Source organism: Caretta caretta, chromosome 4, assembly GCF_965140235.1.
Source record: "Caretta caretta isolate rCarCar2 chromosome 4, rCarCar1.hap1, whole genome shotgun sequence".
NCBI lineage: Eukaryota > Metazoa > Chordata > Testudines > Cheloniidae > Caretta > Caretta caretta.
This window is the reverse complement of record NC_134209.1, coordinates 117,190,972-117,215,723: the sequence shown is the minus strand read 5'-3', so window position 1 is coordinate 117,215,723 and position 24,752 is coordinate 117,190,972. Positions and strand designations below refer to the sequence as shown.

General features: G+C 40.2%; 1 protein-coding gene across 5 annotated transcripts in view; it reads left to right on the top strand.

Moving 5' to 3' along the window:
• RBPJ (recombination signal binding protein for immunoglobulin kappa J region) overlaps positions 1-20,776 on the top strand; it is a 99,261-nt gene extending 78,485 nt beyond the window's left edge. For all 5 annotated transcript variants that reach the window (XM_048848677.2, XM_075127989.1, XM_048848679.2 and 2 more), the window contains exons 6-11: positions 1,452-1,589; positions 1,796-1,908; positions 5,359-5,499; positions 14,604-14,759; positions 15,785-15,888; positions 16,071-20,776. In XM_048848677.2, coding sequence (XP_048704634.1) covers positions 1,452-1,589; positions 1,796-1,908; positions 5,359-5,499; positions 14,604-14,759; positions 15,785-15,888; positions 16,071-16,386 — 968 coding nt within the window. In that variant the 3' untranslated portion in view covers positions 16,387-20,776. The remainder of the gene's footprint in view (positions 1-1,451; positions 1,590-1,795; positions 1,909-5,358; positions 5,500-14,603; positions 14,760-15,784; positions 15,889-16,070) is intronic.
• The last annotated feature ends 3,976 nt before the right edge of the window (positions 20,777-24,752 follow it).

The following is a 24,752-nucleotide window of genomic DNA, read 5'->3' as shown; positions in this document are numbered from 1 at the left end:
CATCGGTCTTGGGTCAAGGTCCTATAGTTCAACCTGCACTCACTCTAACAAAACATTCATCTAGATCAGCTGTGTTGTTCTGGTGCCCATCACACTGTTGAGTTGGGACCCATGGTCCGGAGCCGCACGTGCAACTAGAAATAGTCTTGTTGCTGTGTGAGTCTCACCAGTGGGCCAACATTATGCATTGTTGACTTATGTTCTTATAGCCAGTCTTGCAATTCTGGTGGCTTGTATTGAGCTTTCTTTGAAGGCAAATACCACATAGAACAGGGGTGGGCAAGCTATGGCCTGTGGGCCGAGCCGTTTTAAGCCAGTCCACGAACTGCACCATGTGGCTCAGGCCCACTCTGGCTGGGGTGCTGGGTTGGGGGCCGCACCACATGGCTCAGCCCTGCTCCTGCTGGGGTGGAGGGTCGGGGCCTCACCACGCAGCTCCTGGAAGCTGCGGCATGGCCCAGCTCCAGTTCCAGTGCACTCCAATGCCACTGCTTCCAGGAGCTGCTTGAGGTAAGTGCCAGTCGGAGCCTGCACACCCTGAGCCTCTCCCCAGGCCCCAACCCCCTGCCCCAGCCCTGATCCCCCTCCCACTCTCCAAACCCCTTCATCGCAGCCTGAAACAGCCTCTTGCACCCCAAACCTCTCATCCCCAGCCCCACCCCAGAGCCTGCACCCCCAGCCAGAAACTGCACCCTTCCTGAACCACTGCCGCAGCCCTGATCTCCCTCCTGCCCTCCGAACCCCTCGGCCCCACCTCAGAGCACCCCAACCCCAATTTTGTGAGCATTCATGGCCTGCCATACAATTTCTATTCCCTGATATGGCCCTCGGGCCAAAAAGTTTGTCCACTCCTGGTGTAGAAGAAAGATTGCACTTAGGTGGATTCTGTCCTCAAAGAAATCTAAAGCATTCAGTAAGCAGGTTTGTGAGGGATTATACTCTGCCAGACTCGCTGAACCTTTTGTACTTTCAAGAGAGAGAGATCTGAGCAAATCAGAGAGTTGAAGTTTCTGTAATTTTGTACAGTTTTCTTTTTCTTCCTTTTTTTAACTGGTCATCATCATTTTCCTTATGCTTGAAAGGAGCTGGGCACTCAGAATAGCCTAAGTATTTCAGTAGGGTGGGGCAATGCAACCTCTGAGTCCAGTGGTTTAGAACTATGAGCTAAGGGGCTTCCCACAGTGACAGATGCACTGGTCCAAGAGTGGCAAACTACCAAGAATTTATAGTATCCTCAAAGAACAGCAATTATAGATAAACAATTGACTTTTATAATTGTGACTGTTTTCCAGGGTGTCACAAATGTGTTCAATTTACAAAACGTAATTACAGATTGGTGAGGGAATTACTGTCTGAACCAGTCTATTATGCATCTGTTTGTTGTTTTTATTAGTGTTGCATTATTAAAAACATTTTTACAATATTAAGTAAGTCTTTATTTTTTCTTGCAGTATGTATTGCGTCAGGAACAAAAGTGGCACTATTTAATAGACTTCGATCCCAAACAGTTAGCACCAGATACTTGCACGTAGAAGGAGGTAATTTCCATGCCAGTTCACAACAGTGGGGAGCATTTTACATTCATCTCTGTAAGTAAAAATAGCAAACAAACAAAAAACACCCCCCAGAATACAAACCCCCAGTTTTATTCCCTTTTAATCAATTTTCAAAGTAAAGATTCAGTCTTTGTGTGTGTGTATATATTTGTGTGTAATATAGTAACATTTTATGCCCTTGACATCAAGAGAGAAATTAGTTAAACCATTTAACATAGAACTTTGTCTGCTTTATGCAGTGGATGATGATGAATCTGAGGGAGAGGAATTCACAGTGCGAGATGGCTACATTCATTATGGACAGACTGTCAAACTTGTGTGTTCAGTTACTGGCATGGCACTCCCAAGACTGGTACAGTTTAACTTCTCCAATGCTATAGCTAATTTGTAATATACTAATTAGAGTACCTAGATGCAAGTTCATGTGCTGATTAGCACATATTTATTTTTAGAAGAAATGCCAAATTGGCTTTGACTTTTAAAAGCTCTTTTTTGCTATTGTTTTATTTTAAAAATGTTCATTTTAATATGATATTTTATCTTTATTTCTGTTTTGCTGTAGAATTATTCTCTTAGTTAAGGATAAGGTGTAAAAGCATAAACTAAACAGAAGGCATGATAGACAGATCAATCAAAATGCTAAATGTAGGTTACCCTGTGAGCTTTTCAAAAAGATAGATCTAGCTTAGCAATGACAACAAAGGTGCCAGGGAATTAAAGCAAGTGAGCTTGTGATTAACTTTAAGCATGTGAGTAGTCTCATTCAAGCCAATGGCACTTCTCTTGTGCTTAAAGCTGAGTGGTTTATGTGCTTTACTAGATTCAGATCTAAAATCACTCTGTATATTTATGTGCCCTGTTACAGGCAAGTAGAATATCATGGAATCATAGAATATCAGGGTTGGAAGGGACCTCAGGAGGTCATCTAGTCCAATCTCCTGCTCAAAGCAGGACCGATCCCCAATTAAATCATCCCAGCCAGGGCTTTGTCAAGCCTGACCTTAAAAACTTCTAAGGAAGGAGATTCCACCACCTCCCTAGGTAACGCATTCCAGTATTTCACCACCCTCCTAGTGAAAAAGTATTTCCTAATATCCAACCTAAATCTTCCCCCCTGCAACTTGAGACCATTACTCCTTGTTCTGTCATCTGCTACCACTGAGAACAGTCTAGAGCCATCCTCTTTGGAACCCCCTTTCAGGTAGTTGAAAGCAGCTATCAAATCCCCCCTCATTCTTCTCTTCTGAAGACTAAACATCCCCAGTTCCCTCAGCCTCTCCTCATAAGTCATGTGTTGCAGTCCCCTAATCATTTTTGTTGCCCTCCGCTGGACTCTTTCCAATTTTTCCACATCCTTCTTGTAGTGTGGGCCCCAAAACTGGACACAGTACTCCAGATGAGGCCTCACCAGTGTTGAATAGAGGGGAACGATCACGTCCCTCGATCTGCTGGCAATGCCCCCACTTATACATCCCAAAATGCCATTGGCCTTCTTGGCAACAAGGGCACACTGGTGACTCAGATCCAGCTTCTTGTCCACTGTAACCCCTAGGTCCTTTTCTGCAGAACTGCTGCCAAGCCATTCGGTCCCTAGTCTGTAGCGGTGCATGGGATTCTTCCGTCCTAAGTGCAGGACTCTGCAATTGTCCTTGTTGAACCTCATCAAATTTCTTTTGGCCCAATCCTCCAATTTGTCTAGGTCCCTCTGTATCCTATCCCTACCCTCCAGCGTATCTACTTCTCCTCCCAGTTTAGTGTCATCTGCAAACTTGTTGAGGGTGCAGTCCACACCATCCTCCAGATCATTAATGAAGATATTGAACAAAACCGGCCCCAGGACCGACCCTTGGGGCACTCCACTTGATACCGGCTGCCAACTAGACATGGAGCCGTTGATCACTACCCATTGAGCCAGACAATCTAGCCAGCTTTCTATCCACCTTATATCAGTATACTATGCAAAGTAATTTTAGATGATTACTGGCACTGAACTTATTTAACCATATATAACAATAAGAATACATATATTAAAAAATTGCACATCACCATTACTTTGTGCCTATGAGCAAAAGAAAAATTGTGTTTTGGTTCTGTAAGCTTAAATGATAGTAATCAGTTCTGCCTCAATGATTGAGAAAGGGCTGTTTAGGGCTTTTTTTAACAAGCTAATTATAGATATAGGTGCACTGAATGCCCACAGATAGCCAGCCTGGGAGGCATTAGTACATAACTGATTATAAACCTTCCCTTTATTTAAGTTTCCTAAAACCATTGATCATTAGCCCACTAGGCACTTCACTATTATCAGTCTTTTTTATGTGTAATCTACTCAAATATGATGATGGTGACAGAATAAAACTCTGACAGATTTAGTTCCAGCTCTGTAAAATATCCCAGCATGAATATGTTGAGAATTTGTCTCTACAACAAAATTCAGTTGGAGAATGGAAATAGTCTGCTGAGGGCAAAACTTTTGTTTGTTTTATCTACTGAAATGGTATAAAATAATAAAACCTCACTTTGTTAAGCTGTTATAGCAATAAAAAATTCCATCATTTACCCAGTTTCTAGTTTGATTCAGTATACATGAAAATCAGGGAAAGATTCTCTTTGACCGTAATAGGTTCCATATTGCGATATGACATCATGATTAGCGTGATTGCTGGGCCAGCCACCAGTTGGAAAGGCGCCATCATCTGCAATTCCAGAGACCTCTAATGGGGAAGGGGAAGTAAATTTGCATTTACCATGACATTTTACTTTTTACCCTTGCAGTTGGGAACATTCAGCACACACCCTTACAATTCTTTTTATAAAGTATGTTTGCAGGTCACCTTTAATTTTATTATATTGGCTATAGGGTTTTAGGCGAGAAACTAAATTTTTTTCATAAAATTTCTGAAGAAAAATGTAAACCTTGAAAATAATGTTGCTAATAATTCCATTTATCGTCATTAGAAATCCCAGAGGACATGGTTGGCTTTCTGATTAGTGGCTTAGAAATCTTCAAGCACTATGGCTGCTGCTTCTGCTGCTGATGCATAAAATGAAGTACTAAACTTTTTTTCTAGAAGTTGAGTTAAAATTCCAAGCTTCAGATTCCGTCGTCTGTAAGGGAGTAATTATATTTTAAAATCAAATACTATAACTTTTTAGAATTACAACAGTAGGTATTTTTATGCTGGATTGTCAAATATAGGAAACAGCCATCCTTTAAAGGTGTACTGTACAGTCATGTCTTAACTAATATTTATCATGACCAGCTGTCAAGAGATACACTATTATAGTGTTGCATTTGCAAAACTATAGATAATGATGTGTTAATACTTTGACCATAAATCCCTATTTTGAAAGGTTTAAATTCAATAAGTGGCCTTTTATGCTGCAGTTGGCTATATCAGTTGTCAATCCTGGAGGCATTTGCTTCTGTAAAATTGTGTATTGATATTTGACCAGCTGCTCTTCTGTATCAGGAGACCAAACAAAAGAAATTAGATTTTGCTGGTTTCTGATGCTTTTTTCCCTCTCTTCTAGCAAAAAAGTTAAAATATATGCATGCAGCACAAACTCACTTAGGACTCTGAAAAGCAGAGAAGCCTTCATATCTGTCCTTGTTTTAGAAATTGCAGGGAGTTTTTGATCAAATGTTTAAAATTAAACTTGCAAATGTATGTGTTAAAATGTCTCTTGTTACCGTACCATTGATGTAAAATTGCCAGACGTAAATGTATAATCTCTGATGTAAATAAAACATAGATTGCATGGTTCTAACTGTATTTCTTTGTGTATTTTTTACCAACAGATCATTCGAAAAGTGGATAAACAGACAGCGTTACTGGATGCAGATGATCCAGTATCGCAGCTCCATAAATGTGCATTCTACCTTAAAGATACTGAAAGAATGTACTTGTGCCTTTCCCAGGAGAGAATAATCCAGTTTCAAGTGAGTTATTTAAACAGATTGTGCTAAATGAGAAATGTAATCAAGTTTGTTTCAAAAATATCTGGGAAGAACATTTTTGGTCTCAGCAGTCTTTGTTTTTAATAGAAATTGGTATAGGAAGTACCAAACTTTATTCTTCCTGTTAACTCTGTTAAATTTTCTTTTCTTTCTCCAGTCTTCTGTATCAGACTAGACTCTTGAGTTTTATAGTTCCTCCCAGTCAATAAATGGAAACAGAACATTAAAGCTGTAGATTATGTCATTCTCTCACATGTAAGTGTCTTCAGTTATTCTGTTCTCCAGTAGGTGGAGAAAATTATTCCTAGCAAGCTGCTGCATCACGAGTGAAAAAGCAGACATTGGAGGCCTAACAGGAGCCTTGTTACATAGGATGTCTGCAGCTGATCAGGCAGCACAAATGACACACTGACATGATCCCTCAATCTCATCTGATATGGTGAACCACTCTTAGCAGGCGTTTAGTGTGGCTGTCCCCTACAAGGGAACAAGATTAGGGCCAAATTTCGACTAAGCTGAGCAAGACCTGCCTCTACCAGGCCTTGGACAAAAACTTCCTTCCAGTATAAGGAGGGAGCAAGAAGACTCAGTCCTGGCTTTGCCTCAGAAGGCTTGATCCTTGCCCTGAAGAGAGACAGTGGTACCAGGAAAGAATCTTAAGTAGCTGGGAGAAGCCCCTCGAGTGTCTGGAGGCGTCCCCAGCATGAACTATCGCTCAACCTTAAAGTGTGTCTTCTAGGCAGGAACAGTTGTAACATCAGATCTTATCCATTAGGAAAACACATCCTCCATCAGGAAACAGAAAGCCAAGAAACACCAGGAATGCTTAGAATCAGCTCCCTGATTATACCTCCCCTCACAGAGCAGCCGGGGGAGTCAAGAGAAAAAGCAGCTCCTGCTGCTGTGGAAAGTTGCTTTAGAGTGCAGTACATTCAGCCTCCCTGGAAAATGCTTGTGGGGACTCAGAGACAGACACCCTACCACTGTAACTATTCTTGCGGCACTCATCAAGCTCAGTCAGATCAGAGCCAGCTCTTCTCAGGGGTAGGAACAAGATTAAAGAACAAAACCATCAATTCTTCTAATTTCTCTCTTGAGAATGGAGGGGGAGAACAAAGGAAAGGCTACCATCTGCTTCCCCTCCCCACTGATTAAACCCTGCTCAGGCTGCACATGGGCCTCTTCCCACTTTCATAAGAACATAAAGGCTGTCATACTGGGTCAAACCATGGTCCAATTTGCCCAGTATCCTGTCTTTGACAGTGGCCTGTACCAGAGCTTCAGGGGGAATGTACAGAACAGGGCAGTTATGGAGTGTTCCTCCCTTGTCTTTCACTCCCAGCTTCTGATGATCAGAGGTATGGGTTGTGTCCCTGCCAGTTATACTTGTGGCCATCACAACATATGGTGGCAATGAGTTCTGCAGGTGTTAGGTGTATGGAAAAAGTACATTCACTTGTTTGTATTAAGCCTGCTGCCTGTTAATTTCATTAAGTCACCCCTGGTTTTTGTACTGTCTGAAAGGGTCAATAACATTTATCTATTTACTTTCGCCACACTATTCGTGATTTTGCAGACCTCTATCAGATCCCGCTTCTCCCCCGCCCTTAGTCATCTCTTTTTCTAATCTGAACAGCCCTAATCTTTTTAGTCTCTCCTCATATGGAAGCCATTCCATACCCTTGATCGTCTTTGTTGCCTTTCTCTTAACCTTTTCCAGTTCCACTATATCCCTTCTGAGATGCGACCAGAACTGGACTCAGTATTCATGGTGTGGGCACACCATGTCTTTATATGGTGGTACTATGATACAGTACAGACCCGTTTACGCGCGAATTCGCTTAACGGGTGGTAGCACCATGCTTGCCAGTGCTATCTATTTAACACGCGAGAGTCATTAACACGCGGTGCAGGAACTTGCTATGTAGCTCTACAGATTTGTTCACTAACTCACTGACGTAGAAATCGACAAAGTGCGGAGCGGAAACGTGTTGTACGTCTTTACCGATATTGGTAAAGACGTATCACGCATGCTTAGTCATTGTCACTCTAGAGAGATATATAATCTATAGTAGTTATATAGTAATTACATTAGAAAATTTTAACCATAGGCCTAATATAATCGCAGAGGGCGAGCGTCAGCATTCCTACACCGTAGAAGAAAAGCTAGCTGAAATAAATCGAGTAAATAGTGGAGAAACCCAGGCCAAAGTTTCAAAAGATATTGGGATTACCAAATCTACTCTCCGAGGATGGCTAAAAAAAACTAATCTAAACTGAATGGCTTTGTACAAAATATCGATTCTGCCGCAGGGCTTAAGCGAAAACGTGTGCGCTATTCAGCAAAACCCACACTAGATAAAGCCATGCGCACATGGTTTGCTCAGGAAAGGCTGAAAGGAATGCCACTAAGTGGGCCAATTCTTCAAGCCCAAGTGACAAAATTTGGAAATTTAATGGGGGATGAATCATTCCAAGCCAGCGAGGGGGTATAAGTAGTTTTAAAAAACATCATGGCATAGCACAGGTATCGATTTCTGGAGAAAACCAATCAGCCGCGAACGTGTTTACCACCGAGTTAAAATCAGTTTTACAAAATGAAGAGTACCACAAACAACAACTTTATAATTGTGATGAAACAGCTTTATTTTCAAAACTGCTACCTGATAAGACTTTAGCCTTTAATTATAAGACACAGAAAACAGCTGGATTTAAAAAGATAAAAGATCGTGTGACTCATAGATTCATAGATATTGAGGTCAGAAGGGACCATTATGATCATCTAGTCTGACCTCCTGCACAACGCAGGCCACAGAATTTCACCCACCACTCCTGCAAAAAACCTCACACCTATATCTGTGCTATTGAAGTCCTCAAATCGTAGTTTAAAGACTTCAAGGAGCAGAGAATCCTCCAGCAAATGACCCATGCCCCATGCTACAGAGGAAGGCAAAAAACCTCCAGGGCCTCTTCCAATCTGCCTGGAGGAAAATTCCTTCCCGACCCCAAATATGGCGATCAGCTAAACCCTGGGCATATGGGCAAGATTCATCAGCCAGATACTACAGAAAATTCTTTCCTGGGTAACTGAGATCCCACCCCATCTGATATCCCATCACAGGCCATTGGGCCTATTTACCATGAATATTTAATTACCAAAACCATGTTATCCCATCATACCATCTCCTCCATAAACTTATCGAGTTTAATCTTAAAGCCAGATAGATCTTTTGCCCCCACTGCTTCCTTTGGAAGGCTATTCCAAAACTTCACTCCTCTGATGGTTAGAAACCTTTGTCTAATTTCTAGTCTAAATTTCCTGGTGGCCAGTTTATATCCATTTGTTCTTGTGTTCACATTGGTACTGAGCTTAAATAATTCCTCTCCCTCTCCGATATTTATCCCTCTGATATATTTATAGAGAGCAATCATATATTACTTTTTTGTAGTAATAAGTAGTAATAAGACTGACAGCCATAAGCTTGCCCCTCTTCTCGTTGGCTGCTTTCATAACCCTCACTGCTTTAATCACCTCAGTAGAGCCAAAACTGCCAGTAATATACACTAACAGCAAAAGTGCTTGGATGATGAGACACATTGTCGATGACTGGTTGCACAACAGCTTTGTTCCAGCTCTTTGTAAGCATCTGCGGTCGAAGAAACTCAAAGCCAAAGCACTTTTGCTAATTGACAGTTGTACAACCCATCCTCCAGCCAAATCACTGGTATCGAGCGATGGAGAAATTCAGGTGCTACACCTACCATTCAACACAACATCAAAAATTCAACCTTTAGGCCAGAGCATTGTTCAGATTTTTAAAAACAGTTATCGATGGGAGCTTATTTCGGCGATCGTGTCTTGTATGTCTTCAGGCATTTCCGAATTCCTGAAACAGTTAAACATGAAGGAAATTATTTATTTAGTTAAAAAAGCTTGGGACGGAGTAAAACAAAAGTCCATTGAAAACTGCTGGATGAAGGCTCTTAGTGATGCCTTTTCTGTCAAAGACGGCTCAGACTCGGAAAACTCCAGCAGTGGCACTGATTCAGAGCCAGACTTTGAAGGATTTTTGGAAGAAGATGTCCTACAAACATGCACGCAGACAAAAGAGGATAAAGGTAAACTTCTCTTTCAAATGATAGAGGATTTTAGTTTGGATACATCGCTGGAAATCATTACCGAGTGGCTGGAGATGGATGAAGATTGCCCGACTTCAGAATTTCTGTCCGACGAAGAAATATTAATGGGCTGCGAGGCTACGTCGGACCACGAAAGTGATGGCGAGAATGTCGTTGAAAAGGTCAAAATTTCGCCCAGAGAAGCCCTTAGTGCTGTAGAAACTGTTGTAAGATTTATGGAGGAGCAAAATGCAGAAAATATTGAAATCATTCATCTGCAGCAAATGACAGACTTCATAAGAGAGAAAAAATGCGAACCAGAAAGAGCAGAAAATAACTGTGTTTTTTTCCTAAGTGAATCATAGACACTTTTTTCAGCCTGGCCCTCTTAACCCGCAGTCCATTAACACGCGGTCGTGACTGCTTGACTCCCGACATCCGTGCGTAAATGGGTCTGTACTGTACTTTCTGTCTTATTTTCTATCTCTTGCCTAATAGATCTTAACATACCATTAGACATTTTGACTGCTGCTGTGAATTGAGTGGAAGTTTTCAGAGAACTATCTACAGTCACTCTCAGATCTCTTTCCTAGGTGGTAACAGCTAATTTAGAACCCATCATCTGGCATTTTGTTGTTTAGTCACCCAATTTAGTGAGATCCCTTGATTACTCTTTGCAGTCTGCTCTGGGCTTAACTATCTTGAATAATTTTGTATCGTCTGCAAACTTTGTCACTTCACTTGCCCATCCCCTTTTCCAGATTATTTGTGGAACAGCACTCTCTCTTCTTGCGGGCAAAGGCTCTGTGGGAAAGAAGCCTCTGCATTTACAGAGTCTCATCTTCACCTGCTTCTTCCTACCCAATCAAACGTGAGCACCAGGCTGCTTATTCCAGAACTACAGCCCAGATTCTATGGAGTCTTTGGAACTCTACCTTCTATAGTTTAAGAACAAGCAGAAATGAAGGGAGCATCTTAGCCAGCTCCTTCTACCTGCCCATTACAGAGAGGAAATCACTGGGCATGTCCACTGAGTGGACATAGTGGAGTGGCGTGAAAATAGCTAGGGAGAGAGAGAGGACAAAGGAAAGGAAAGGAGACTGGAAAATCAGCAGGTCCATCTGGATCCCTAAGATCAAGAGAAAGGTGAACTTTGCATATTTAAGCAGGACCTGCCAATGCTCTTTATGAGGATGGGACATATTTTGGAGCTGCAGGAACTGTTGGCCAGAAGCTGTGCCAGGGAGCTTTCCTAATCTGATAGGACCCTGCAGCTGCTGACCATCCGCTCCTATGTCAGAAAGAAGACTGACCATCAGCAGACCCTAAGCATGGCGTTAAAGGCTCTCTGTCCTCTCAGAGTGTCAGATGTGGAGATGATCATTGAGAATCAAAAGGGCAGACAGTGCCAAATGGGGGGTAGCAAAGAGGACAATAATTCCTGTGGAAGAAGGATTAGCTATTAGGGCTCTCCGTGACAGAAGTAAGGCATCCCTTAAAAAAGATCTTGTCAGATCTCAGGCCTGTCACTGCAAGCTCCAATTTATGCAGCGTGTCTCTCCCAGGCAAGGGCAAGGTGGCTACAGCGGTAAAGCAGGTATGCAGAGGCCAAAGATGAGGACGCTGAACTGATCTTGACCTTCCCATTTCTGGACCTCATACTCTCATTCATGTGTGAAACCAGATATGACAGTCTATTCATCTTCTAGAGCCGTGGCCACCTTAGTGGCAGGCAGAAGAATTCTGTGACTCAAACCATGGGTAATGGGCTCTTCCTCTAATGTCAGACTACCACCTGTGCACTTCAAAGGCAAATTTCTTTTCAAGGAGAAAAGAGAAGATGTAACAGTCCTTAGCTGCTTCAAAGTAGTGAGTCCTACCCCAGCTGAGGCCCTATGGCAGGGGTTCTCAAACTTCATTGCACCATGACCCCCTTCTGACAACAAAAACTACTGCACGACCCCAGAAGAGGGCACCGAAGCCTGAGCCCGCCCAAGCCCCGCCACCGGGGGGGCAAAACCAAAGCCCCACCTCCCCAGGCAGGGGGCCTATAACCTGAGCCCTGCTGCCCAGGGCTGAAGCTCTCGGGCTTGGGACCCAGCAAGTCTAAGGCAGCCCTGGTGACCCCATTAAAATGGGGTCGCAACCCACTTTGGGGTCCCGACCTACAGTTTGAGAACCACTGCCCTATGGGCTCTAGGATTACAGTCCAACAGGAACAAATCCAGCACAACTAATACCTATAATTAGGGCCCTACCAAATTCATGGTCCATTTTCGTCAATTTCACAGTCCTAGGATTTTAAAAATTGTAAATGTCATGATTTCAGCTATTTAAATCTGAAATGTCACAGTGTGATAATTGTAGGGGTCTTGACTCAAAAAGGAGTTGGCGGGGGAGGGGTTGTGGTACTGCTATCCTTACTTCTGAGCTTCTGCTGGTAGTGGCGCTGTCTTCAGAGCTGGGCTCCTGGTCAGCAGCTGCCACTCTCTAGCTGCCCAGCTCTGAAGTAAGGATGGCATGGTATAGTATTGCCACCCTTACTTTTACCCTGCTGCCTGCAGAGCTGGGTCCTCAGTCAGCAGCCGCCACTCTCCGGCCATCCAGCACTGAAGGCAACAGCGCAGAAGTAGGGGTGGCATGGTCTGGTACTTCTGTGCTGCTGCTGGCATGGCGCTGCCTTCAGAATTGGGTGCCCAGCCAACAGCCATCGCTCTCAGGCCGCCCCACTCTGAAGGCAGTGCAGAAGTAAGGGTGGCAATACCACAATCCCCCTAAAATAATCTTGTGACCCTTCTGCGACTCCCTTTTGGGTCAGGACCCCCGATTTGAGAAACACTGGTCTCCCCTGTGAAAACTGAATAGTATAGGGTAAAAGCATACAAAACACCAGATTTCAAGGTGGGAGACCAGATTTCACAGTCCGTGACGTGTTTTTCATAGCCGTGAATTTGGTAGGGCCCTTCCTATAATTCAGGAAAAGGGAGGCAGAATCACATTAAAAAGATAGGCTTGAACCAGAGAAGAGGTAACAAACATCAAGGGTAGGCCCTTCAGGTTTTGAACAGTCAGGCTGAAGGTGCAAGTACCAGGCAAGAATCCCAGGGGAGAAAGCTGAGAAACTACTTCTATGCCTGGAAACTAATGTTTCTAGGTTCTTGAAGGCAGCAGATAAAGTGAGATTAGCCTCGTGGTTCTTAGCTAAAACTTGAAACTGGTGCTAACTCACCATTTTGAACCTTCTGAGGAGTATTTTGATGAGACTTGTGTTTTCAAGTCCTGTTCCTGATAAAAGCATGGTTATATCATACCTTGCACAATGGGGTTCTAATCTGGTTAAGACTCTGAACGCTAACCTTATTAATAATAATAGGAGCAAGAGGAGTTGTGGAGTTCCAGGCCTTTTCTGAAAGCAGTCATGTGATTTTTCACCTGGTTGTGGTCATGCTGACAACTCTGCCTGAATTCAGGCTCAAGACATCATCAGTCTTTCACCTGAACTGGGAAATCACTCTAACCACATTTGGCCCTAGAATCATACAGGGGGGAGGCTACATTGCCTGGGCTCTATGGACTCAATAGAAAGAATAACAAAATTTAAGCAATCTTAAAAGTATTTCATCCCACACCAAAATGTAAAGGTTGTCATGTGCCTCTGAACTCCTCATCAGATGATGGATTAGGGAATTAGTCAGAGTGTCTTTATGTTACAGCAGGAAAAAAAACACTAGAATCTTTTAAAGCTCTCTTTATCTGGTCAGTAGGATCTTCATGGGCAGAAAGAGCAGAAGCCTCTTTAATAGAGATTTGCAAGACTGCCTCAGAGCTTCTGCCCACATCTTTGCGAAAACATTGGAGAATAAGATTGCATTCACAGCCTTTGTAGAAGGTTGTTACTGGCACTAGTAGTTTAATGGTAGTCCCATCCATACTAAAATGTTGAACTGCTTTGGAAAGTTCCAAGCACCTGGACTGGTACAGAAGATCATAGAAGGGGAAATTTTATTATCTTTTTGGAATCTTCTAGATCAGTTCACCTCCCACCTCCCTTGCTTGGCCATCTACCTCATTACTGAGAGTTTTAATGCCATTATTGAGTCAATCCCATGTTAAGATTTCTTCTTTTACTTACTGAACTTATTTGTTAATGATTATTGAATAGCATCAATCCATTTTTTTTGTTTGGTACGGATTTCAATGAATTCAACAGAAGGTTGACAACCTGCCAAATCTTTGTATATCATGGGTGTGATATCAAAAGTCTTAATGTTCTGTCTCCATCTGTTGGGTGGGAGAAACTATAACCCAAGGATCTAAAGTGGGTCAAATAAAGTAAATGTAGAGATAAGTAAAATTTCTCCTTTTGTCACCTCTTTTGGATGTCTGACACTGAACCTGGACACTGCAGTGCAGCCACCTCCCCCCCACTCCCCTCCCAAATTAACAAAGCATTGACACAGAACCACTTAAGCATATCAACTGACTTTTTCAGCTCTGTATTTCATTCAGTAATTGTACTTGTTCTAGTGCAATGGTTATCAACCTTTTCCATGCCATGACCCCATCTCATAACAGGAAAAAAAATCAAGATTTTCCCTCCAATTCAATCATTAAAAATAGTGAAGGGTGTTCCTCCTGGACCTGTTCACATTTCCCAAGTAGAACCCCTCTTTCAGTGTGAATATTTTTGTTGCTTATTTTGTGTCTTGTATGCTTTGTAAGGCTCTTGATGACTATTTTAGCACAGGAGGATGTGTTGCAAATTGCAATGCATTCCGCATTGTACAAGGGGTTGTTCTTTGACTACATTCTGTTATAGGAAGAGACACAGGGAAACTAAGTTGCATAACTTTGAAATGAGACATTGTGACCCACTTCCTCTTACCAATTCAGATTCTTCATTATTAGTTCTGGTGTGAATATCAAACCAATATACAGACCAAACTTCTAACTATTCTTTCTTAAAGGCCACTCCATGCCCCAAAGAACCAAATAAAGAGATGATTAATGATGGAGCTTCTTGGACAATCATTAGTACAGATAAGGCAGAATATACATTTTATGAGGGGATGGGACCAGTCCATGCTCCAGTAACACCTGTGCCTGTTGTAGAAAGTCTTCAAGTAAGTCAGTTGTTTACTTTTTCTGCTCTTGTTAATAAACTTTGCATTTACTATAGGGCTTCTCATCTGAGCATCTTTAAATACTTCACAGTCTTTAATTAAACTTCATGGTGCTCCTGTGAGATGCTGTAGGTAAGTATTATGTAACCAGTTTTATAGATGGGTAAACTGAGTCAAAGAGAACTTTAATAATTTGCCCAAGGTCACTTGTGAGTCAGTGGCAGAGTTGGGAGTAAAAGCAAAGAGTTCAGATTCCCAGTCTCTCCCTCTCTAATCACTAGACTGCATTTTCACACTTAGAAAGCGTCTTACAAACTCTCTTAAGCAGAACAATTCTAAACTAGTCCTACATTATATATCTGCATCCACAAGAGAGTGTTTTGTAATGTTAAGTAAAAATACTGTTTATAGTTCCATCAAATTTTAGCTATGTTTTTTCAACTCTGTTATGCAAGACAAGAACACATGCTTGATAAAGAGAACATCGACTTTGTCTATTTCTTAAGAATTGCTGCACTTCTTAAAATTGCCCTCTTTAATAAATCCTCGAAGATCTTTATTTTTGTTTATTTAAAAATTTATGTTGACTCCTTATCAATAACAACTAATTACCAATTAACACACTATGACTGAACCCTTCCTTGTTAACAACAAACCTCATTCTGTTTGAGAGAGGACTCAAAAGGTCAGCTACACAAAAGGTCATATCCTGTGTCCTGAAGTTCTTCCTACTTGAGCTTTGATGAACTACCAGGTGGTGAAGACGGTGCAGGCACTTGACTCATAGATGCTTGCTGGCTATTTATATTTTGTGATTGAAATGGTCTTCCTTCAAGCGTTGCCATTCACTTCCGAACACCAAACCATTTGGAGCTATTTATCATGTGATTTCTCTTAACTGAGTTAAATTTGTTTGCTGCTTTTCTTAATTGGAAAAGAAGGAATAAACCAATGTTTATGGTACTCATATGTACTACAAGAGTAATTCCTTCTGATTTTGTATGTCTGGTTTATTTTCTCTCTAGTTAAATGGTGGTGGAGATGTAGCAATGCTGGAACTTACAGGTCAGAATTTCACTCCAAATTTACGTGTCTGGTTTGGGGACGTGGAAGCTGAAACCATGTACAGGTGCAGTATTATTTTCTACTACTATTTTGGTGGGTGGAGTTCTGATTACAGTCGGTGTTGAAGTTCTGGCGAGTGTATATTGATTTTTGTTGTTTGCTCCATATCTCTTCATTTTCTGAGCCACTACCTTTTTTACTGAATACCTGCGTGGCAGCTAATATGTTGCCTTTTTCTCTTGTCAGATGTGCAGAAAGTATGCTGTGTGTTGTTCCAGACATTTCTGCATTCCGAGAGGGTTGGAGGTGGGTCCGTCAGCCAGTCCAGGTTCCAGTAACTTTGGTCCGTAATGATGGCATAATCTACTCCACTAGCCTTACCTTTACATATACACCGGAGCCAGGCCCACGACCACACTGCAGTGCTGCTGGAGCAATTCTCAGAGCCAACTCAAGCCTCATGGCTTCCAGTGAAACAAATACAAACAGCGAGGGAAGTTACACAAATGTCAGCACAAATCCAACCAATGTCACATCATCTGCAGCAACAGTAGTTTCCTAACTACAGTGTTTGCTTGGACTTTAACAGACTTTCAAGTGCTACAGACAAGACAACTGAACAATTTTGTGGTTTCATGGGAAAACACCTTTCCATTCTGAGTGATATTATTTGAACTTTGTTACCTGCAAGTGCTGATCTGAAAAATAGAAGCCACAATAAAAAAAAAAAAATCTGAAATGTATAAACTTTATTAAAATCTATTTTTCAGCTGTTTTTTTTTAAATGGGCAAGAAATTGAAATGTGGCTGGGATACAAGTTAAACAAACTAGAAAACATGAACATGACATAATTTTTACGGACCAAGGAACTTGTATAAGCTTTAGTATAAAAGGTACATTTTCACCATACCTTTTTTGTATCACAACATATAGTACACTTTTGTTACCAAATAGTTTATATTTTTTTTTCCTCTGAGCTTTTGCTCTGAAGTATATTCAGGTTCCAAGCCTGACCATGCTTGTATAATCTAATTACCATACTCTTCCAGTTTTAAAAAATAGATATATTTTTGGTCTGTGGCTGGAACTGTTCCTTTTTTTAAACTGAAGTCTTGTGACTTTTTATGAACTGAAATGGTTTTTATTTCAGCAAGTGGAACCTTGGAAAGGCCAGCATATTTTTTTTTAAGATTATATGAAGTCTGTGCAAAAGCTTTAAATAAAATGCCTCTGCCTTGCCTGCAATACATGCAATGTATGTTAACGTTAGTGCTCTGGTTTCAGTCGTTAATCGTTATTTCTGTGTTTTCCTTTTTTTAAAATATGTATTTATAGTGCTAATTCATGAGGGTCTAACATTACAGGAGTTCAAAATATGTGACATTTCAAACAGTCATGTTTATGATTGGTCACGTCACAGGAATACGTTGGTGTTTTGAAGGGTGGTTTTTGCCCCCTTCCCTCCTAAAAGTCAGAAATGTATCATAAAGTGTGTTAGGATCCATTCAGGTTTTTTCTAATCTTGTACATAATTTGTATGAAGTGTAACTTAAACATTTTATTTCAAAAGTGGAATGTTCCCAATGACTTCATTTGGCAGCATGTCTTCTGTCTTGTTGGCATGTGACTAATATCATGAGAAGTATTTGCTACAAATGGGATTGGTAGGTGATGCCCTTCATCATTATACAATGAGAGAAATCACAAAAAGCATGGTTTTTCTTCCTACTGTTCAGTAAATTAGGCCAAACGTTGGTGTAATCCTTGTATTGACGTGCTTTCATTGTGAAGTGATCATACCATAATAGTTAAAAATAAATTTTAGTACTTAGAAATGGGCAATTATAAGATTACAAAAGCACTGTCGTGAAGTCAACTCCCATCTCTATTTCCAGGGGGTTTTCTCTTTCCCTGCAAACAATTAGTGCAATATTCGAGCCTTCTCTCCACCATAAATTTAAGGCTCAGTTTGACTCAGTTGATTTGTGTGACTCTCATTCTGAATTTGCCTTTTTTTATCCCTCTCTATGTAATTGATCGCTTCAACTGTATTTGAAAATATATCCCAGTGGCTCATTTGCAATCCCAGAACCAGGCATAGGCTTATAGGATGTAGTGTAACCTTTCCCTTCCAGGACAAGAATATAAACTCTATGAATTGCTCAACCTTTACCATCCCATGAAACAAGAGCCACAACTACTGTGTCCATGTGAACCTGTGGTTTACTACAGAGTATGGCCTGCAGGCTTACCCATTGACTATTTGAATAGATTTCCATTGACCACTTTAAGAGTTTCCAATTTCAGCACCAGCACCATTTTAAAGCACTGCTTCTCTGCAATATGTTTGTCTTCTCTGACGCTCTGTTCTACGTGTTTGCCTCAGCTGCTCGATGAACGTGTTGGTTTTGCATTCATTGAAAACTGAAGATAATGTGGTTAAGGGAAGAAATCCGTTGTAAAACATATTCAGTTAGTTGTTAAATCAGTGCCACTGTCCTTCTAAAATGTGCTTGTATTCTACCACAGGCCTTCTTATTAGCCATTTTATACTATGTAACCTTCCCTTGAACATTGTTACAAATACTGCCTCATCTCTATTTCAGTGGCCAAGGGCAGACTTCATTGTGGCCTTATCTCTGTTTTAAGCTGTTTACTGGCATTTATTTGCAAATCTGTTTACTTGTCTGTGTGCTATTTAATTTTATCTTGGTTGTGTTGACAGAAATCATTTCACAAGTTTTTGCTAGAAGTATGTTTGTTTTATACAGTACTGTTTAACTTATGGGCCTCAGGTTTTCTTCATTTATTAGCTTGAGGATTAAAGGAAGTGGTTAGTAATTAATTTAGTATAATATTAAAGAACAAACCATTACATACACAGCAGATAAAACCATAACAAGCTTTTTAACTTTCAAGGAATATTTTTAAATAGCTATTCAAACCATAAGAGGCACCTGCTTTTATATTACATTATTTTAAAATGTTTTTACATGTAAATGCAATAGACTTTTGTATTCAGTTTCTTTCCTTGCAATAAGTTTGCCCAATGGAGTATACACAATCTTCCTGGACTTTTAAAGAATCTAACAAACATGATGCATTTGGCCTAATTTTTGCCACTCTACATACCACAGGCTAGTGGGTGGAAAAGTACATTAAATTCCATTTCAGCAGTATCTGCTTATGTATAATTTTTAAAGCTCTTTTTGTTGGCTTTTTCCTGGACTTGTGGCTCCATTGTTTTTAGTAGCTAGTTAGTAACACAGGAATTGTCTTCCAGATCCACACTGTCACTAAGAAAGATGCTCAGTTGTAATTTAAGTTCAAATAACTTATTTTCTTGAACTCTTTCCTGTGAGTGGCTTTGTTACTTTTAATGGCATCAAGAGCTGTTGATCATCTTTCATGATATTCACAATATTCCAAGAATGCTAAAAATTTCTGTTAAACTACTTATAGAATGTTTCAATATGAAACTATAGAACTGTTCTACTGTAGCTGTTAAGTCTTGTCTTGTCTTCTTATTTCTAAAAGTATACATAGAAATTGAGTCTGTTCAGAATGTTTTTATAGTTCCAACTTATTGGATGAGAAAGCAAGTTAAATGCTCAAAGCTACCTATGTTCTGTTTTTGTTTAGAACTGCACTTCAGAATTCAACACTAGTATGATATAACCTGCTGCTGACAATTTTCCTAATTTTATCTGAAGGCTCTCCGCATCTGTCTTTTTGTTAATGCTGATATACACTATTTCACTTCTGTCTTCATTGCACAGACTTATAAGTTACGTGAAAAGACATGAACCTAAAGAAATAAAACCATAAATACCCCTAATACAAATCTGACAAAAATGAAACAAGTGAGTTACCCACTTCAGACCAAGTAACTGTAGAGGTGTCAATTTTGGAACAAAATGCTCTGTAATTGTTAACCATGTTATTTACTTTTTACTTTCAAAAGCAGCTGTGTGTATGATGAGTACTGAAAAAATGTGTACTTTCCTGTGCCAGGCGGTTGACTTTGTTTTCAAGCACTGTACTGTGGGGTTGAGTGGCAGCTTTGTTAGAAACAGTCATATATTGGGGTTTCTACCTAACCCTTTTAGGACTGAACTGTTTCCTCCCTTCATAAAGTGACAAAATGGATGAACAGTTCCAATTTTGTACACATTTGCCTACAGTCCGTACTGCATTTGTCCAGCTGTAGGCGCTATGCTTAGTTTTAGTTTGTTTCTTGAACCTTGCAGCAAGTGTATGCATTCAGTCCTTTAAGGGTTATATTTTACAAACTGTGCACCTGTAAAATTTCTTAGCAATAAGGTAGAAAATTGAGCAAGTTTTTACCATAATTTTGTAGAAAATTTGAATTGCTCAGTTCCATATTTCATCAAAACAATCTGCAATACGGGCAGTTTCAAGGAATAAATAAAAGTGAAATGTAAACTACGTGTTTTGTCCAGTGTGTGTAAGCGCATATAATATTTTATTTCAATTTTTTTTCTATAAGGTTTCAGTCACGATGAAATGTCATGTTACTGCTCCTGTGACAAACTTATTTTAACAGCTGTATGATGTTACTATATAGGGAGTAATATAATATGATCACATTTGTTGAAAATTGCTACATTTTTGCTGACATAATGTTAAACAAGAAATCAGGTTTGTTTTTTTCTTGGCTTGTGAACAGTGAGGTCATCTGTGGAACCAGAGCAGCAGAAGACCAAGCCCAGGAGAGGAAAAGTCATCAATAGATGTGAGGCAGGCACCCTGGCTCCACGTAAACTGGATACGGAATGTCCACATAAAAAACTGGTTTCAAATCTAAACCTGTTTCTCCACAGCTTGTATAATTGCTGAAGTTAGACAAGTGACTGTTGTTTTTCCAGTAATGTACAAAAAGAACCGGTTCACTTTTTTGATATTATTTATTAAATAAGAAAAAAATGAACTGTGTTTATTTATTTAAATGTAGCAGCCTCACTACTACAATTACTTAACCTGTTTTATATTTCATCCTAGTCTGTAGTTGCGTTCTGTTTGGATGAGCATTTTTCAGATGTTGGTTAATAGCTAGGCTCATCCTTGAATATGTAACAAAGCTAGTTTGTGCCTTGGTTTTAGGGAGAACATGAACCAGCAAGTTCAAATGCTACAGCTGATTGAGGTTATCTCCTGTTTGGGCTGCAGACACACAGGATTAAGTCCATTATATACATAAAGATACAAAACTCTTGAAAGGAGATGAGGAATAGATGTGGCATATGCACCAGAAAAAGGTTAGGAATGGCAGGCAGACACTGCACTCATTAACCGTGATGAGATTGTGGGAGGGACGGGAAAGAGGAGGCTATTGCTAGATAAGCAAAGCACTGCTAGGACAAAGACATAAACTGGAGTAAATTGGTAGAGGATTTTAACCATAGGAAATATTTTGACCTTTGGGATAGGTACAATTGAGTATTATCCATGTGAAAATGCTAGTTCAAAGTATAAGGTGAACAAACTGGAGAAAGTAGATACAAAGACTTGAACTTTGCTGGTCCTTACAGATAATGGGCCCACCACTTGAAACAGGGTTTCCCTTATTAAGGTAGAAGAAGACTCATGATGTGAAGGAATCATGTCTGCATAAATTGAGGAATGATTCCTGGTATATTGCAGCTGCACAGAGATGAAGGAGAAGGAAGAGAGAGGGGGAGAATGTGGCCTTAAGAATAGTCAAAGTAAGTGGCCCTCTTAAGGCACCACATCTCATGGAGTGTGGTTGGAACTACACTCGAACCACTGACTGCTCATCAAGGGTCTGATTCTCATTTATGTTAAAGTCCTTTAGGAAGGTCTGGAAGAATAAATAGACTCCAAAATGGATGTAAATTACACTTAAATCCACTTTAAAGCCCCTTGCCACTTCCATTGCTCCATTGCAGTTGATGATGGGGCGATTTGGAGACTGCAGAAATGGGGAAATTCTTTTGGACGAGGCATTAACAGAGATAAGTCTGGTGGCACAGTAGGAAAAAAAGAACGGTGGGAGGAAATAGTCTAATACTTGTTTCAACTAGGGCCAGCGCTGTGGAAGAATACATAGTAGAAAGTTGGCAATGAACTACACAGATAAGAGGTTTAGATGTTGCTATAAAGAATATTACGCAAATATTTGGCTGGAGAAGCAGCATAGGAGTTAGAAATCGGATGCACTGTACTTGGTTAGACCAAGAGTCTTTCCAGTCCAGTGTCCTCTCACAGGCTTGACTAGTACCAGATACTTCAGAGAAGGGTAAAAGAAACCCTAAAGTTGGTAGTTGTGGGAAAACCTGCCCCCAGAGAAGGTTTATTCGTAACCCCAAAAGTTACAGGTTCAGTTTAACCCTGAAGCATAGGATTTATATCCCTTCCAAAATTCTTTTTAATATTTACTATTATAAATCTGGTTATCCATGTTTTTTGTATGAGAGTCCACAGCCTTTTTAATCCTACTAAGGTCTTGGTCTCGATGAAATCCCATGGCAAAAAGTTTCACAGCCTAATCTGGGCACTATTCTATTGACATACAATACGAAAATAATAGCTGAAATATATTTTTTTCTTTTTTTTAAAGAACAACTGCTACTTAATACTAATTGAAAGATTTTGTCATTGTCTCCTTTTTGTCTTTTAATGAAACAGTTTGACTTTTGATCTAAAAGAGGTGTTCCAATCAGTACTAAAGTAGCAGCTGCCCTTAATTTTTAAAATAAATCAGAATTTGAACTATGATGTCATAATATGACATGTCAGTAATAGTGGAATACTACATATGTGAACTCCTGCCATTGACATGTAATGAAATGCTGTAAAATATTTTTAAAAATGTGAAAACCCATCAAATAAAACACTTAAAACATTTCAAAATTCCAATATGTAATTCAGAGTTTTCCAAAAGATGTAAATTTTCCAAGATGTAAAGTTTTTTTTTTTTTTTTTTTCTGCAGGATTTTTTGGTGAAATTAAATGATTTCATGAAAAAACTGGTGACTCTGTCAAAACAGCTTTTTCACTGAAAATGTTTTGATGAAAATTTTCTGAACAGTTCTACCTTTATAGATCTAAGATTTAAAAATCAACCCAAGTCAGAAGATCTGTATATTCTCTACTATAATTTATATGTAAGGTTTTATAAAGTTCTATTTGATGTTATGTATTGAATTAGTTGACAAATCACTTATGCTGGCATACAGATAAATATGAGAGACAGACATAACAATAGGGGGCCAGAGTTAATGCTGAGCTTTCAAACGTAAGGTTTCACTGCCTACTAAGTGCTTCATTTTTCAGTAGAACATTTTTTGTTTAGCATTAATCTCTACCAGGGAAAAAACAGGAAAAAAATTGTCAATGCAGCTTGTAAATTCTTTTTGGGGGTGCCATTTGCCTTTCCATTTGAACAGTCTTGACTAACTGAGCTATCCTAAACAGACATGCGTAATCTTAAGACTTCTGAACCAGGCTCCCTTAAAGCCTGGGCCATTTAAAAATTCTAAAGTTTAGATAGATCAATAAAAGTTGGTAGCAAACATCTAGATTGGTGCAAAACTTTCTGTGCTCTCAGTTTATAGGTGATTTAAAACAAAAAACCTTGAACTAATTGAAGTGGGTTTTCTTTGACATAAGTACATGTTAAAAAAAACAATCCTTCAAATGAGAAATTTTGTACATACACAATTTGAACATCTAAAAGCTTCAAACTTGCCTGGTTTGTAGATTATACTGAGACCTAAAGAACAATTTAAGTTTGAACCTCCCGACATTCAAATCCCAAAAAGAACAAAAGGAATGAACTTAATTAAGTATCTTTATATATCTTATAAAGAAACATAATAAATAATAACTTAATTTTTACAACATAACATGGCTATTTTATAATCCACAGACATTATCTTCACAGTTATACATAAACAAACGTAAAGAAAACAAATTAAATCTAACCAGGTCAGTTCCCATAGAAACACAGTGAGAAGAAACTCAGGGGTCCCAAAAGCTTAGGTTGAGTTTACCTAGGAGCTATCTGTTAAATGAAAGCTTAGCCCTGGTCTACACTACAGGGTTAGGTTGAATTTAGCCGCATTAGGTCTATTTTATAATGAATGCGTCTACACAAGCAACCCCGTTCCGTTGACCTAAAGGGCTCTTAAAATCAACTTCTGTACTCCTCCCCGGCGAGGGGAGTAGCACTAAAATCGACCTTGCTGGGTTGAATTTGGGGTAGTGCGGATGCAAATCGATGGTATTGGTCTTTGGGAACTATCCCAGAGTGCTCCATTGTGACTGCTCTGGACAGCACTTTGAACTCCGATGCACTAGCCGGGTACACAGGAAAAGCCCTGGGAACTTTTGAATTTCATTTCCTGTTTGGCCAGCATGGTGAGCTCAGCAGCACAGGTGACCATGCAGTCCGCCCAGAATCGCAAACGAGCTCCAGCATGGACTGAAAGGGAGACGCTGGATCTGATTGCTGTATGGGGAGAAGAATCTATGCAGGCAGAACTCCGCTGAAAAAGAAGAAATGCAAATATATTTGCCAAAATCTCATAGGGCGTGTTGGAGAGAGGCTACAACAGGGACACACAGCAGCGCCGCGTGAAAGTTAAGGAGCTCAGGCAAGCCTACCAAAAGACAAAGGAGGCAAATGGTCACTCCAGGTCAGAGCCCCATACATGCCGCTTCTGTGATCAGCTGCATGCCATTCTAGGGGGGACCCTACCACTACCCCACCACTGTCCATGGACACCTGCGAGACTATGTGGTCCCACCAGTCTGTGCTTGTTTGCTGAGCCCAGAATTGGCATTCCGTTGTATCAACCAGCCCCACAGCCTCCATGATGTCCCAACTGCCACATCCTGTGCTTTTAGGAATGTTTGTGTCCATGTCCTCACAATTGTCCTCA